Below are 15,671 nucleotides of genomic sequence, written 5' to 3'. Positions count from 1 at the left end.
AATTCAGAAATGTTGTGTTTCTGCCATCGCCAAGACTCCCATTGACATTCTCCCCTCGCCGTAAATAAAGGATGGAATAACGGAATTTCTCCGCCTATCAGAGTCCCTGACAGTAAACCTTTCGACCAATGGCAAAGCGACTAACTACATCATTCGTTCCGCTCACATCCACTCACACGTACACAAGTGTGCGACGAAAGGGCGAGCTGTTAAAAAAAACACTTTCTAAATTGGATATAAACAACCACTATTCTAGTGTGTGGATTCGCAGAAAATCTACAAGGTAAGATTCCCGAAGCATTGTTTGAATAGTGATAAATCGGTCAATGTCTGGCTGCAAAGAAAAGCGCCGTACGCGCTGGCGATGATGTCCCCGAGCCATTATTTAAAGTGTTTGCATCCTGTGTGTTTTTGTAAGTGTTACACTCTACCTAAGATTCGATGTATTCTCACATCAAGATGAAACTGCGAAAAATATGAACACACTGCTTCCTGAGTCAGTTTCACATTATTGCCTTCAATGAATTAAACATGTTAGCGGCTGTGCATGTGTGAAGGTTGATTGTAGACTAAAGGACGGGCAATCAAACAACCGTGAAGTTTGTAACTGGAACAGGTGATTCGTATGCCAACATGCGAACTTCGTACACCAGTCATTGTTGGATTAAGAAACTGGCATTACCCCACCCACGTCCTTCTGCATCTCTGCCTGTCTCTTATTCGCTTACTCTTCCTCCCTTACTTTCTCCACACCCATCCTTTGTGGATGCGCTTCCTCCTTTATATCACTTCTCTGGCTTTCTGTTCCTCATTTCTTCACCTCGCACATCCTCTCCCTCTCCTACATTCACCCTCTCATCCTCTCTCACATCCTCTCCCCATCCCTCCACCGTTCCCGCTCCCAGATGCAGTTTATGCTGCTGTTCAGCCGACAGGGGAAGCTGCGTCTGCAGAAGTGGTACGTTCCTCTGTCGGACAAGGAGAGGAAGAAGATCTCCAGAGACCTGGTCCAGACAATCCTGGCCAGGAAGCCCAAGATGTGCAGCTTCCTGGAGTGGAGGGACCTAAAGATCGTCTACAAGAGGTCAGGGTTGGGGTCAGGCCCGGTTGATGCATGTACACGAGGAGGCTGATAGTCTCACTCCCGGATCTCCCCCTTTTTTCTCTCTCAGTTGGACTCTTTCTCCCCTTTCCCTCCGACCGCCTTGTCCTCCATCTAACTCCTCCCCCTCTGCCCTCCCTGTGTTGCAGGTACGCCAGCCTTTACTTCTGCTGTGCTGTGGAGGACCAGGACAACGAGTTGATCACCCTGGAGATCATTCATAGATATGTGGAGCTGCTGGACAAGTACTTTGGCAGCGTGAGTCCTCCCATGTTTACACCTCAGTCAGTTTCTGCCCTCTGGGAAGCCTTGAATGACTGGACTTGAATGATTTTGCCTCACGCCACATCAGTAGCCTTGCTATTGTTGCACTGTAGTTGAGATTATTAATGTTGCACTGCGCCGGGTAGCTGAGATGTGGTTACTTTGCACTGTGCCTTGTAAATACAGACCGTTTCTTGACTCAGACCGCGGAATACTTTTAGAACTGGGCACTTCTGATCCTTGATATTCATATTCTGCTGTACATTCTATATGCACTTTTTGTATGTCGCTTTGAGTGAAATGTAAATCTAATCAAAACACTTAGTATCACAGTCGGTCAGCATTTTCCTCTATGCGACTGTTGGGGTTTATTCAAATGATAACCTCTCACCCCCCCCCCCCCCCCTCTCCTCCCACCCCCCCTCTCTCCTCCCACCCCCCTCTTTCCCTCCCACCCAAACCCTCCTTCACAGGTGTGTGAGCTGGACATCATCTTCAACTTTGAGAAGGCCTACTTCATCCTGGATGAGTTCCTGCTCGGGGGGGAAGCCCAGGAGACCTCCAAGAAGAACGTGCTGAAGGCCATCGAGCAGGCCGACCTGCTGCAGGAGGTAGGGGGTCGGGATCTACCCCACCTAACTGCCCCTGACTAACTGCCCCAGTCCGTCTGCCCCAGTCTCTCTGCCCTAGTCTAGCTGCCCTGGTCTATCTCTTCTCCAAAACCCAGGAAGGAGAAGCTGGTGTTGGAAATATTTAGTTAAATCTAGGCTGGCTTGCAGGGAACACTACAGTTTAAGCCGTAGCCTTGTTTGTACAGCTAGACAGCCATTGTGCGAACTGGGTTCATACAATCCTTTTTTTCTAACTCTGTAAAGACCAGACTGTGTCACTGCCAGAGTGCTCAGTCTAGACTAGAGAAAACGGCACTCGATTGGCTGGCCGAGGCATGCTGACCTCTCATTGGCTCCCTCCATATCCAGTTTTCCACTGTCATGAGTAGCAGTGATATCATACGTACAACAGACTGGCCTAGTGTTCAGAAACAGACTGTCAGCCTAATCCTCTCCTCTGTATTGCTTAGAACATACACTCTAAACTCTATTGAACACTATTGTATTCAAACAGTGCTTTTCTTTCCCTTGTGCTTAACCTTGCTAGGATGCCAAAGTAAGTGTTGTCCTTGTCCCATTTGAATGCTATGCCATGTCCATGTCACGGTCGGATAGTTCTCTTAAGCCGAGAAGTTAAGAATGACTCCCGACACCTGACGCTCGCTGTGCACTTCTACATTGAGGGTATTTAGCGTGTCCGAGGATTCTTTTGTGGCGTGGCTTTGAGCTAGGGAGGAGTGTGAAGAGTCCTTCATCTTCATTAGACACCTAAACTGTGACTGTCGGTTTCCCCCTCCTCTAAAGACTGCACTGTGGCTTAGTCTGCCTATGTACACGCACTCTTTGTTCGCTACTCACTTGTACCACTTTGACATGAGTCATATGGGACTATATGCTGACACGGTATATGCTGACACTGTTGAGTACTTGGAGCATGCCATGAAAGAAGTAAATCTGTCTCAGAAGCGCACGCTTTTATGCAAATCAAACGCACCACAGTTACTGTCAAGTCACATTATTAAGTAAACCAATGAGTGTATTGGCTCGATCTGAGGTATGGCAAAGAAACCAGTAAAATTCCGAATAGAGCAACTATAAGCCCCTTTCTTTGGGGAAACGATTGATTTACTACAGTAGTATTCTATTATTCATTCCTTCCTAGTACTATTCTTGCATAGCATTCTGAGTGTTGAGCCAAACCGTGCTTGGTGTGTTTTTGCTGCAGCAGACTAAGGCTGAGGTGTGTGCTGGCCCTTTGTTCTGCCTCACCTGTTCTGCCTCACCTGTTCTGCCTCACCTGTTCTGCCTCTGCTGTCTCTCTCTCTCTAGGAAGCCGAGGCTCCGCGAAGCGTCCTGGAGGAGATTGGACTGACATAGACCCAGGGCTAGCCTTCGCATCCATCACCCCCCCAACCCCCCTTCCCTTCTGTATCTGTGGTCTATATATGTTGCCTGTTCTCTTATTTCGCTAAGATGTTGTGCCAACAGTTTTTGTGTGTGTGTGTGTGTGTGTGTGTGTGTTTACTACCCGTACACTCTTCTACAGCACCCTCGTTGACATTCTCTGAAGACCCTGCCCATGTTGTGTTCAACAATAATGATTGTGTCTCCATGGAAACAGCAGTGCAAAAACAACGACGCCAGGTTTTGGGGTCTAGTGGGTGTGGATAGGTGTGTGTGTGTGTGTTGTCTGTGTGTTAAGATCGACCATGACACCATCACTAGACCCTTCTGGAAATGTCGCAGGCTGTTTCTGATCTAAATACGTAACAGAAGAATCCCATTCAAGTTGTTCTGTCTAGAGATATGAGTAATAAATACTCCAGATGTTTAGTATTAAAATAGGTCAGAATTTCGTATTTTAGTGAGAAGGGATTATTAGAAATGATTACGGTTTTGGGGGACAAGAACGAGACATCATGGTTTGACCAAAGAACACTGTGAACACTGGACCAGTCAGGTCCTGAAGGGAAGAGATCTAATAGTGATGTAGTTAAAAGGGACACTGTCCTAAAAAGCATTTCAACTGTTCTATCATGCCTGTCTTTAGGTGGAACTAACATTCACAAACAAGGTGCACCTCTTAACCTGCCTAAGTTCATACCAAAATGTCCTTTTTATTGACTTGTTTACAAAACTTTGCTGGTCTGGTATTGATGGGCAGGCTGTCTGTTATCTGTATGATGGACCGAAGCTTGGATTTGTGTTGCAGTGCATACTGTTACAACTCTATTCTGTGTTTCAGACCAATCAAACCAGTATTCTACATATTTCTTGTATTATCCACTGCCAACATATGTTTGTCTACCTACTGCCTATCCGTCATCGTATCTATACCAACCCCCTGGGTCCCTCAGAACACTTCGTTATTGTGAGAATAAATGTAACAGAACAAAGTGCTTGTAGCTCCGTTTGTGTTTCAAAGACAAAGTGGGTGGTTTTCTTAGTTGATTTATGTACCATCAGAAGTGTAAATACCAGCTGTAATATAGTTAGATAAATCCAACATGATTCCTGCACCCTTAAAACATATCAACAATGGTATTTTTGTAAAAAAACAACTTTTATTTACACTCATGTACACAATTATCACATGACAACCCAGCAATTATGGATGTAACAATCCTTGTCCAATAGTGCCATACTTCCTGTCTACGGATGCTGTCAGTCCAATCAGTGATTAGATGAGCTCTACTCCACTGAGGGGAGGTACGGATGTATCTTCAGCACATGCAGAGAAGGGTGTGGTCTCGGTCTCTACAGGGGCGGGGCTAGAAGTTTTGAGGGGGGGGTTGGCTGGCTGTGGGTCTTCAAGGGGGTAGCTGATTGGCTCTGGGTCTCTAGGGGTGGGGCTAAGCGCGCTGTGCGTCTCCAGAGGCGGGTCTGGTGAGTCTGGAGAGACAGCCTCTTCTCCTGCAGCTTCAGTCTCCTCAGTTCCTGTGTGATTAGTGGGTTTAGAACCCAGGTCTCCTGGAATCAGAACCACCTCCGGTGCATCTTCGTCATCCCCAGACTCCTTCCCCGAATCTCCGGACGAGTCTCCAGGCAACAGACTCTTCTTCTTCTTCTTCTTGTGTTTCTTCTTTTTACTCTTCTTGCTCTTCTTGGAGTGTTTGTGCTGGCGCGGGGTGATGATGTCATCCGGCGTCGCATCTCCCACGATCGGTTTCTCAGGGCTCCTTGTTCCCTCCCTCCTGCTTCTCTTCTCTATGCCTAGGCTACTGCTCTCTCTACTCCTGCTCCTCCTTTCTCTGCTTCGGCTCCTCTTCTCCCTGCTCCTCCTCTCTCTCGCCCTCTCTCTGCTCCCGTTCCTATCCCTGCTCCTTCTCTCCATCCCACCCCCCCGTTCTCTCTCTCTGCTCCTGCTCCGCCTCTCACTTCCCCGCTCTCTGCTCCTCCCCTCCCTCCCCCTCTCTCTGCTCCTCTCCTCCCTCCCCCTCTCTCTGCTCCTCCTCTCACTCCCCCTCTCTCTGCTCCTGCTCCTCCCCTCCCTCCCCCTCTCTCTGCTCCTCCTCTCACTTCCTCTCTCACTCGCCCTCCTATCCCTCCCCCCCTCTCTCTCTCTGCTCCTGCTCCTCCTCTCCCTCCCCCTGTGAGATCTCTCCGACCTGGGCACACTGCTCCTCCAGGAGTGATCCCAGTCGCGGCCTCGCCTCTCAGACCAGCGGCCGCTGAAGCCGCCGCCCCGGTCAGGGGACATGTGAAGGTCGCGGTCAGCCTCCCAGAACTCGTTGCCAGGGTTCCGGAACACGTGCAGAAAGTTACAATGTTTTCCTTTAGGACACTTCTGTCTGTCGAACAGGCCTGGGAGACACCCACAGACAGACAAACAGGTTAGGCGTATACACATGCAACTGTAGAGCCAAAACACACACACCACTCGCCCACTCACCACATATGGCTGTCTTCCACCTAGTGACAGGACACAACTCGCACTGAAGTTGTTTGCCTGCATACCACCTCCCATTGAACAGCATGAAGGCCTCCCTGCACTGCTCCTCACTGGAGACACACACCACTGGGTTATTACAGAACCAGAGGAGGAGGAGAGGAGGAGGAGGAAAGGAGGAGGAGGAGAGACCACTTACGTATCAAACTGCACGTAAACGTTTCCCCTCAGATGTGGCTCATAGTTGCAGCTCACCTGAAGAGAGGGAGGGAGTTGGGGAAGAGAGAGAGTAGAGACAATAAGAATCCAGGAAAAACCTCCTTTTATAAAAAACAAATATTCTTGAGTAGTAGTTCCAGGTGTTTAAGTTACTTCTCCTGGTTATACTCTTGCAACGCAAGGAGAAAAGATCGAAGGGAGTTAACTAGAACAGATGAAGCTGGCTAATCTAACACTCCTCAATATGCTTGCCGGTCTGTCCCAACCTGGTCACATGCATCACAGACCCAACGACCCACGGACGATGGCATTTCACCTGATCATCAAAATGCATGATGGGAAGAGGGCGTCCTCCATGGTTGGCCGGGTGGTTACCTTGAACTGCAGCACCTTTCCCGCCGTCCTGAACTCAGGAAGTACATCCTGGTAGAAATCCAGGAACTGCTGCTGCACTTCCTCCTCGCTGTACTCCAGACAGGCGTCCGTGTCGTAGTCATCCCGCCGGCTCTGGTCCAATCCGAACGTCACAAACATCCCCCGCACCAACAGGGTTGGGCTGGACTCTGGGTGCACGTGCTTACGGGAACATCTACCGCATGAGAGGGGGGGGGGGGGGGGGGGAAGGGAGATGGGGCGCTGGAATGAGAATCTCGAGAACATGCTTGTGCATAAAAAGTCTGATGATCAGAGGAGCTTTAGCAGAGGAAGTCTTTCCGGGGGAAACTCTCAACAGGAGTGTCAGGGCGAAAGCCCATCTAAGCCCACCTGATTAAAAATGAATGGCCGTTATCAGGCATCCACAGAGCTTGATAACATCCCATTCATACGAATCAGGTGTGTTGGAGCAGGGAAACATCTGGAACATACAGCACAGTGGACCCTGAGGACCGGGATTGAACACGCCTGCTCTAAGCCCACCTATCCCCGAAGCGACAGGCTCCGGTCTTGATGAAGAAGGGGCAGTTGTCTCGATCCTTCTCCGTCCCAAAGTCTGGCGGCTCCGCGTTCATCCAAGGACCCCCGTTCCCAGCAGCCAGCTGAACAGCAAGCAAACAAATCAACATCAATGAGAAAAAAATAAAAAAATAAATAAACACCCCCTTAAAAAAAGTGGGGCCTTTATATGGTTCTGCAGCTTCCTACAATGCCCATATATGGGGATTCATTCATTGGATTCAGTCATGTGATGGGATAGCCACAGGGCCTCCAGAGATGGCGCAAGAGAGAGAGAGAGAGACGTTCCTCTCCCGCCAGGGCGAGTGTAGCAGCCATCGTCCCTTGCCAGCTGGTGGCATATCGTTCTACCATGTCTCGCCATCTCTCATTCACACCGTCACATCACCTCACTGGAATTTGACATTAAGTACATTTGATTCATTTGGATCCACCTGTAAATAAGCGGTGGTTAGGATTCCCCTTGTTTCTCCTACGTGTTACTCCTACCTGACTCTCAGCCTGGTCCAACATCGTCCGAACGGCCTCCTACAAATGGTGCAAACACACAGGGCTGGTGAGAAGCTGAGGGGAGGCCTAGACAGGATATCTGTCACTGCATGGTTAAGAAGACGACCATCGGCAAATGGGAGAAGAGACATCATCTGGAGCTGAACTGATACCGGCACACCCAGGGGCACAAGCACACCTGGGTCAGTCACGCGATAGCATTTGAAAGGAGTTGATGTGCTTTTGATTCGCATTCCAGTCGCCACTCCCGGGACTGGTCATCATTGCAGTGGGTGACACTAATCAAGCACAATCAAGTACTTCCAGATAGTAACTGACCCAGGTCTGGTAACAAGAATCGGAGTGGCAGCGACAAAAGATACAAGGTCTTCCTGAGTGCGGCAGGTGCTTGCAGGTGAGACATTCTTTCAGTGTGTATCTTAGTTAAGGAAGTGCGGTTGATTTGATCGTGTACATCTTAGTTAAGGAAGAGTTTCTGACATGAGGCAAAATCACTCTACTTACACTGTCAAGAAAACACATGAACAGCACTAACATTTGACATAATAATGATGTGTGCATACCCGTGTATAATAATGAAGCATATCAAAATGTATGATGTATTGATTGGCTGTTCACCAATGTGCATAGGCATCCGGAACGCTTCATTGATCTTAGAGGAGGATATGTCTGTTTTTCTTTTTAGCGTCCTGGAATACGTTTCACCTCTCTGTCTTGTTTCTGCTGCCGTTTCTGCTCCTTCTCCTCCTGCTCCTTCCTCTGCTCTGCCTCCCATTCCTCCTTGATTCTCCTCTGCAGGAAGACGCGCACACACGGACAAAGGATTGATGGACGTTCACTTTGACCAGTGTTGCAACTGTACACGTGCGTCACGTGACGCACCTGTGTACACGTGCGTCACTATCACATTCATTTTGAAGAACAAAAGTTGATAAGGGCTTGAAACGTCAGTAAATTGATTAGCATTGCCTTTACGTGTGGCAATTTAGTTATAGGGGTTTCAAACAATAGTGTACAAAAGCAGCGAATGGAGTGCCTTTAAGTGAATGGGGAACCACCGGTACAGCTACACAGGGGTCAAGGGAGGGATGTGAATTAGGATGCTGTCAAGTACCTCCTCTTCCTCTTGTTTCTTCCTCACTGTGTCTTCTCTCTCCATCTGCAGTCTGAACTCCTGCTGGGCGAGCAGCTCTCTCTCCAGCCACTCCCGATGCTGCCTGTGAACACACACACACACACAGACACACACATTACAGACCAGGAGTTACTTCAATATTTAGATATAGGGAGTTAAAACATACATGTACCTTTCTGTATCAGTCTCTCTGTCGTTATCCTCTTCCTCTTCCTCTTCCTCTGGTGCATGGTCTCCATCGCCTTGGCCTTAGGTGAGAGGTATCAGATCATTCGGCTGGAATCTAAAGTTGATCAACAACTACTAACCATGAATATGGTTTACCATGTAAACAACACACAGGGTGAAATTCTGTAACGTTACCAGAGAGCCTAGCTTCAGCCAGCGCCTGGCGTTTTCGACTTCTTCTTTCTTTCTTCAAGAGCGCCTTGCGTTGTTTTTGGCTGAAGGGAAGACATCATAGACGGCCTTTCACTTGTCAAGTCAATTCGTGTCTTCGATCAATAACATTGTACAAGAACCACATTGACTCACCTCATCATAGGTGCAGACACCGCGGTGTTCATGGGGGCTGCCATTTTAGCTAGCTAGATAAAAGACTACAATAAACCTCCGATTCTAAGAATTATTTATGGCACATCTTCTTTCTCCACATCGATGCGGCGATTTTTATACCGCCGCACTGGCTAAAATGTGTCAGTCCAAAACATAAACAATAAATACTGGTTTGATCATCAGTTTAATTGTACATAACTAAGCTTAAACATACAGCTCTAATGCTACTCCTGCAGTGTTATGACGCATGCGTTGTCGCTCCTGGATGCGCGTAGAAAAAGAAAGAGGGAAACGAGTGTGTTTGCCATCCATGCAATCAGCTACTAGCCACAGACTATTGTGAATATTATCGTAGAATAGTTCGTTTCTTTGCTTTCGGGCATTGTAAGGTAAGGGTGAAACACACTTGAAGTCGCCCCCCGAAGCCTGAACATGGCGGATAAAGAAGGTACCCATCATGCGGTTTTTTGGGTCCAGTTTTCATGCATGCTTTGTGTGCGCACCCGGTTAGCTAGTTAGCTAGCTTAGCTGCTAGCGTAGCGTGTTAGCATACCAGACAGGCCAGCGCTTCCCGCTCCAGCAAATCGTGCGAAGCCTATTCGCTAGCTAGCTTGACTCTTGTGCTAACCAGTAATGGGTAGCTGGGAGGCCAACTGGAGGGTTATTCACGAAATGTAACCATAGATCGTATTTATTAGCCAGCTAATGTCGATTCTCTATGATAAAGAGCAAAATATCTGCTTTAGCGAATTTGCTATTTGACAACAAAGGTCTTACAATCTTTGGCTGTATTCGTTCCCCCCACTTCACAGTGTACGACGATGCGGTGGAGGAACGGGTCATCAACGAGGAGTACAAGATCTGGAAGAAGAATACTCCTTTCCTCTACGACCTGGTCATGACACACGCACTGGAATGGCCCAGTCTCACGGTGCAGTGGCTACCAGACGTCAACCGGTATGTTCTTCTTCCTCCATCATCATCATCCCCATCATCAACATGTAGTAGTGTTTCTGGACTCTTTATGTGCAAGAAGCTTCTTGTATTGCGACTGCATGAAAAATGACCCTGTTGAGGTGGGAAGTGTATGTTGTGTATATATTGAGAAATCTTAAAAACAAACATAAAAACGACCTTGTAGTCAGTAGCATAGTCGTAAATAAAGAAGTTACAAAGGGTATGTTTTTAGATTGGCGCGGTGAAGTCACTGTGCTGTGAAAATGTTAGTGTCTCAGTGAAAAAGCAGGTCGTTTGTTTTCATTTGGAGCTGCTGTGTTGTGATGTCTGAACTTGCGGTTCTACTCAGGCCTGAGGGGAAGGATTATGCGGTCCACAGGCTGGTTCTGGGCACACACACATCGGACGAACAGAACCACTTGGTCATCGCCAGCGTGCAGGTGCCCAACGACGACGCCCAGTTTGACGCCTCCCACTACGACAGCGAGAAAGGAGGTGAGAAGAGGCGGCCCGGGAGGAGGGTGTGTCTCGTCTGGGTCAAAGTGGCCTGCTTTCCTCGTCTCCCCTCCATCCTAAGCACTGGCTTAGGAAACCAGGGCTGAGTCTCAAAAGGCTTCTCCTCCTCTCTTCTGTTCTGCTTCTCAGATTTCCTAAGAGGGTTCAGAGGAAAGAGACTTCTCCTCCAATAACGTTTTAAGAAACAAACGAAATAAATGTAAATGTCGTGTAAATGTATGTTAGAACACATACGTGGAGTAGGAAAGAGGCCACGGGAGACTGTTGAGATGCGCCCAATAAAAAGGAAAGTCATTTTTAGTGATGTCCAGATGCTGACCTGTCTTTTGTCTTTTCTATCTTTCCAGCAGGTACGTTGAAATGGTGGTGGTCTGTCTCTTGCAGACTGGATCAGCCGTAGACCAAATGTCTGTAGGTGTGGGTTGGTGGACTTGCTTCCTGTAGGAGGACTGTGCAGACCTTAATTCGGTGACTGTGGTAGGGTTTGCCTTTGGGTACATTCAAATGACGATCTCCAGTAAAAGAAAAAAGTCTCGTACCTCGATCGAAAGAGTTCTGATGCCGTAGTGTATGTGGATGTAGTTGGAAGCGGGATCTTTTTTTGCGAACATAGCAATTTTGGCTTGAGTTTGAAAGGATTCAAAGCCCCTCCCTTCAAAGCCACCCCCCTCAAAATACACAAACTATCTGACTACAGCCAGGAGGTAGACAGACAGACAGACAGACAGACAAGTAGTCCGTCCAATCATTGCATTCGGGCCGAACACCGTCCAATCACTAAGTCGTTTAGCCCCTAAAAGTCAACCCTAGCTGATCAGAGTCTCTGTCCCAGAGTTTGGAGGCTTCGGCTCGGTGAGCGGGAAGATAGAGATCGAGATCAAGATCAACCACGAGGGCGAGGTGAACCGGGCCCGCTACATGCCCCAGAACCCCTGCATCATCGCCACCAAGACCCCCACCTCGGACGTGCTGGTGTTTGACTACACCAAGCACCCCTCCAAACCTGGTGGGTCTCTCCGCCAAGGCACACAAACACAGCAGTTCACACAAACGCACCAGGCAAACCGATCAAATGGGTTGGTTTGACCTGTGTGTGTGTGTGTGTGTGTGTGTGTGTGTGTGTGTGTGTGTCTCTCTCAGACCCCAGTGGAGAGTGCAGCCCAGACCTGAGGCTTCGAGGCCACCAGAAGGAAGGCTACGGCCTCTCCTGGAACCCTAACCTCAGTGGCAACCTGCTCAGCGCCTCTGACGACCATGTGAGTCTTTAGCCCAGCCTGCAACACTGTCCCACCTCCTCTATACTAACACTGTCCTACCCTCATCCATACCAACACTAACACTACCCTGCCTGTCTCTACTAACACTGTCCTACCCTCATCTATACCAACACTAACACTACCCTGCCTGCCTCTACTAACACTGTCCTACCCTCATCTATACCAACACTAACACTACCCTGCCTGTCTCTATACTAACACTGTCCTACCCTCATCTATACCAACACTAACACTACCCTGCCTGCCTCTATACTAACACTACCTTTCCCTCTATACAAAAACTAACTCTCCCCTGCCCGCCTCTATACTAACACTACCCTGCCCTCCTTTATACTAACACTACCCTGCCCGCCTCTATACTAACACTACCCTTCCCGCCTCTATACTAACACTACCCTGCCCTCCTTTATACTAACACTACCCTGCCTGCCTCTATACTAACACTACCCTGCCCTCCTTTATACTAACACTACCCTGCCCGCCTCTATACTAACCACCCTCCTCTATACTAACACTACCCTGCCATCCTCTATACTAACACTACCCTGCCCTCCTCTATACTAACACTACCCTCCTCTATACTAACCACCCTCCTCTATACTAACCACCCTCCTCTATACTAACACTACCCTGCCCTCCTCTATACTAACACTACCCTCCTCTATACTAACACTACCCTGCCCTCCTCAACACCATACCCTCTAAGAAGAACAATGAATGAATGGACTCCAGAGCATTTACACGTGTGTGTGTGCGTGTGTCCCTCCTCCAGACCATCTGTCTGTGGGACATCGGGGCGGGGCCCAAGGAGGGCAAGATCGTGGACGCCAAGACCATCTTCACGGGCCACACGGCCGTGGTGGAGGACGTGTCCTGGCACCTGCTGCACGAGTCCCTGTTTGGCTCGGTGGCCGACGACCAGAAGCTCATGATGTGAGTCGCGTTAGCCACCCGAGCTGCGGCCTCGATGGCGCCCTTCCCCAAAGACGATTGTCCTCAGCTAGATTTCAGTGTGAACTCTCCCTCCCCTCAACCTCTCATCACCACCCACTGTCACCCCTTCCCTCAGTTGGGACACGCGCTCTAACAACACCTCCAAGCCCAGCCATGCAGTGGATGCCCATACCGCAGAGGTCAACTGCCTGTCCTTCAACCCCTACAGCGAGTTCATCCTGGCCACTGGCTCGGCTGACAAGGTACACGCACTTTCCCTCTCTCCTCCCTCTGGAAGACTGCTTACCTCCAGTGTCCGCTCCCCCCTTCGCTAGACCTGCTGCCGTGTGTCTGTGTTGTTGGGAGCTTCTCTTCTCCACGCAGAGCACGCCTCCGCACAGACGTGCCGTAGTAACAGCCTGTCTCTCCTCTCCTCCTACTTCCCTCCTCCCCTCTGTCATCCCGCTGTCAGACCGTGGCTCTGTGGGATCTGAGGAACCTCAAACTGAAGCTCCACTCCTTCGAGTCCCACAAGGACGAGATCTTCCAGGTAATACTCACAGAACAGTAAACCCGCGTGTCACATTGGACGTGTTGTTGTTGCTGTGTGTGTGTGTGTGATGGAGGTCTGGAGTTTATTGCACTGACAGTGATTTACTGACCTTTAATGCAGGTGCAATGGTCGCCTCACAACGAGACCATTCTGGCCTCCAGCGGTACCGACCGCAGACTCAACGTGTGGGACCTCAGGTACACATCCACTCCTCGCAGCCCTGCCGACTGCCTCCTACCATCTCAAACTGCAGTCCCTTAAAGTGTGTGTGTGTGTGTGTGTGTGTGTGTGTCTTTTTACAGTAAAATCGGAGAGGAGCAATCTGCTGAGGATGCAGAGGACGGACCGCCAGAACTTCTGGTGAGTGAATTAAACCCCAGACCTTCACACAGAGCTAGACCCAGTCCTAGACCTTCACACAGAGCTAGACCCAGTCCTAGACCTTCACACAGAGCTAGACCCAGTCCTAGACCTTCACACGGTGCTAGACCCAGTCCTAGACCTTCACACAGAGCTAGACCCAGTCCTAGACCTTCACACAGAGCTAGACCCAGTCCTAGACCTTCACACAGAGCTAGACCTTCACACGGTGCTAGACCCAGTCCTAGACCTTCACACGGTGCTAGACCCAGTCCTAGACCTTCACACGGTGCTAGACCCAGTCCTAGACCTTCACACAGAGCTAGACCCAGTCCTAGACCTTCACACGGTGCTAGACCCAGTCCTAGACCTTCACACAGAGCTAGACCCAGTCCTAGACCTTCACACGGTGCTAGACCCAGTCCTAGACCTTCACACTGCGCTAGACCCAGTCCTAGACCTTCACACAGAGCTAGACCTTCACACGGTGCTAGACCCAGTCCTAGACCTTCACACAGAGCTAGACCCAGTCCTAGACCTTCACACTGCGCTAGACCCAGTCCTAGACCTTCACACAGAGCTAGACCTAGTCCTAGACCAACCACTAACCTTCATAAACGGTGGAACCAGAAGAAGTGTAACAACCACAAACTTGCATGACCCGGTGTGACCTTTTGGCTCACCCCTCCTGCGTATCCCTCCACCAGTTCATCCACGGAGGCCACACGGCCAAGATCTCCGACTTCTCCTGGAACCCCAACGAGCCCTGGGTCATCTGCTCCGTCTCCGAGGACAACATCATGCAGGTTTGGCAGATGGTAAGCGGCCCCGTTGCATCCTGGGAAAAGGGGAATGCCGACATCACCGTTCTGTGCAGAGGAAGATGCGTTGGCCCACGTCAGAGTCCAAGTCGATCATAGGAAGCCATGTTCCGACTGCTCTCAGCTTCCTTTTCACTCCGTATTACCCCCCCCCCCCCTTCTCTGTCTCCATACAGGCTGAGAACATCTACAACGATGAAGAGCCAGACACCCCTGCTTCAGAGCTGGAGGGACAGGGCTCGTAACCCTCCACTCCCCCCACCACCACCACCACTCAAGCCCTTGGTCCTGGGCACAACCCCCTCGCCCCCTCCCCAGTGCATCTCTTCACCTGAACAGAGGAAGAACCAGTGTAGGAACGCCCCCGCCCCCACCCCCCCCCCCCCCAGGACCTGGCGTGGATCGGATGGATGGCTCAAAAGGTTCAGCCAACCGAAGCTTCTGCCATCCAGCTCACCTGTATTCTTCTACAAGTGTCAAGGGTCAAAGAGGACACTGGTCGACACAAATTCCCCTAGTGTGTCTGTTAAATGAAATATAGTTTGGACCTTTTTTAGATCTGCATCAGGTTGACTGTCATTCCCCCTTCTGTACAGTATGCCCCCATGGTTAGCCACCGTCGTTACCTGACGTTGAAGATCATTTCGTTTTTTTTTTTATACCAATGAGTTTCTCTGAAGTCGGCCCTAATGAGCAGGTGCACTTGAAGCTCAACATCTGAACAGGTCTGTAGTAAGAGGGTTGTCCTAATCCGAGTAGACAATCTCATAAGTGGATCCTCCTGTCTCCTTCAACCGATGCACTTGTGTAACACAGGGGCACCCCTTCACCCTGCTCAAAGTGGTCAAACTATGATCCAATCGGCCCGTGTGTCTGGTGTTGTAACCGCGGCAACTCTGCAACATTCTCATCCTTCTTGGATTCCTTTGTTTTGTGTATGAACGTGACCCAACGTGTACTTGCAATAAAGCATTTTTGTAACTTTTACAAACACACGATTTTCCATTTCTTATAC

General features: G+C 49.5%; 3 protein-coding genes across 3 annotated transcripts; 2 read left to right on the top strand and 1 right to left on the bottom strand.

Annotated features, from left to right (window-relative positions):
* Positions 1 to 148: 148 nt before the first annotated feature.
* ap1s2 (adaptor related protein complex 1 subunit sigma 2) lies at positions 149 to 4,373 on the top strand. The gene is made up of 5 exons (XM_067260859.1): positions 149 to 283; positions 906 to 1,084; positions 1,252 to 1,360; positions 1,840 to 1,977; positions 3,307 to 4,373. Exons 2-5 carry the CDS (start codon positions 906 to 908, stop codon positions 3,352 to 3,354), a joined length of 474 nt encoding a protein of 157 aa, XP_067116960.1. The 5' UTR covers positions 149 to 283; the 3' UTR covers positions 3,355 to 4,373.
* A 183-nt stretch (positions 4,374 to 4,556) lies between these two features.
* On the bottom strand, positions 4,557 to 9,450 carry zrsr2 (zinc finger (CCCH type), RNA-binding motif and serine/arginine rich 2). The gene is made up of 12 exons (XM_067261021.1): positions 9,219 to 9,450; positions 9,048 to 9,127; positions 8,857 to 8,932; positions 8,664 to 8,766; positions 8,255 to 8,341; positions 7,529 to 7,567; positions 7,004 to 7,122; positions 6,461 to 6,674; positions 6,066 to 6,121; positions 5,870 to 5,979; positions 5,509 to 5,781; positions 4,557 to 5,367 (listed from the first exon to the last, which is right to left on the bottom strand). Exons 1-12 carry the CDS (start codon positions 9,260 to 9,262, stop codon positions 4,658 to 4,660), a joined length of 1,911 nt encoding a protein of 636 aa, XP_067117122.1. The 5' UTR covers positions 9,263 to 9,450; the 3' UTR covers positions 4,557 to 4,657.
* Positions 9,451 to 9,526: 76 nt separating this feature from the next.
* Positions 9,527 to 15,649, top strand: rbb4l (retinoblastoma binding protein 4, like). Its single transcript, XM_067261040.1, has 12 exons — positions 9,527 to 9,687; positions 10,052 to 10,196; positions 10,546 to 10,691; positions 11,542 to 11,718; positions 11,853 to 11,968; positions 12,762 to 12,922; positions 13,059 to 13,185; positions 13,395 to 13,472; positions 13,596 to 13,672; positions 13,778 to 13,835; positions 14,543 to 14,653; positions 14,833 to 15,649. The coding sequence occupies exons 1-12, from the start codon at positions 9,672 to 9,674 to the stop codon at positions 14,899 to 14,901; spliced, it is 1,281 nt and encodes a 426-aa protein (XP_067117141.1). The 5' UTR covers positions 9,527 to 9,671; the 3' UTR covers positions 14,902 to 15,649.
* Positions 15,650 to 15,671: the final 22 nt, after the last annotated feature.

The sequence above is a fragment of the Osmerus mordax genome, chromosome 22, assembly GCF_038355195.1.
Source record: "Osmerus mordax isolate fOsmMor3 chromosome 22, fOsmMor3.pri, whole genome shotgun sequence".
NCBI lineage: Eukaryota > Metazoa > Chordata > Actinopteri > Osmeriformes > Osmeridae > Osmerus > Osmerus mordax.
This window is presented reverse-complemented; position numbering and strand designations above follow the sequence as displayed.

What these genes read in the sequence shown, in the direction of transcription:
- ap1s2 (XM_067260859.1), top strand. Translation starts at nt 906, where the DNA reads ATGCAGTTTATGCTGCTGTTCAGCCGACAGGGGAAGCTGCGTCTGCAG. An exon ending in TGGACAAGTACTTTGGCAGC is followed by an intron (nt 1,361 to 1,839) that starts GTGAGTCCTCCC and finishes CCTCCTTCACAG; the next exon opens with GTGTGTGAGCTGGACATCAT. An exon ending in AGGCCGACCTGCTGCAGGAG is followed by an intron (nt 1,978 to 3,306) that starts GTAGGGGGTCGG and finishes CTCTCTCTCTAG; the next exon opens with GAAGCCGAGGCTCCGCGAAG.
- zrsr2 (XM_067261021.1), bottom strand. Translation starts at nt 9,262, where the DNA reads ATGGCAGCCCCCATGAACACCGCGGTGTCTGCACCTATGATGAG. An exon ending in GGCTGAAGCTAGGCTCTCTG is followed by an intron (nt 8,933 to 9,047) that starts GTAACGTTACAG and finishes CTCTCACCTAAG; the next exon opens with GCCAAGGCGATGGAGACCAT. An exon ending in GTTTACGTGCAGTTTGATAC is followed by an intron (nt 5,980 to 6,065) that starts GTAAGTGGTCTC and finishes GTGTGTCTCCAG; the next exon opens with TGAGGAGCAGTGCAGGGAGG.
- rbb4l (XM_067261040.1), top strand. An exon ending in CCACTGGCTCGGCTGACAAG is followed by an intron (nt 13,186 to 13,394) that starts GTACACGCACTT and finishes TCCCGCTGTCAG; the next exon opens with ACCGTGGCTCTGTGGGATCT. An exon ending in TCATGCAGGTTTGGCAGATG is followed by an intron (nt 14,654 to 14,832) that starts GTAAGCGGCCCC and finishes GTCTCCATACAG; the next exon opens with GCTGAGAACATCTACAACGA.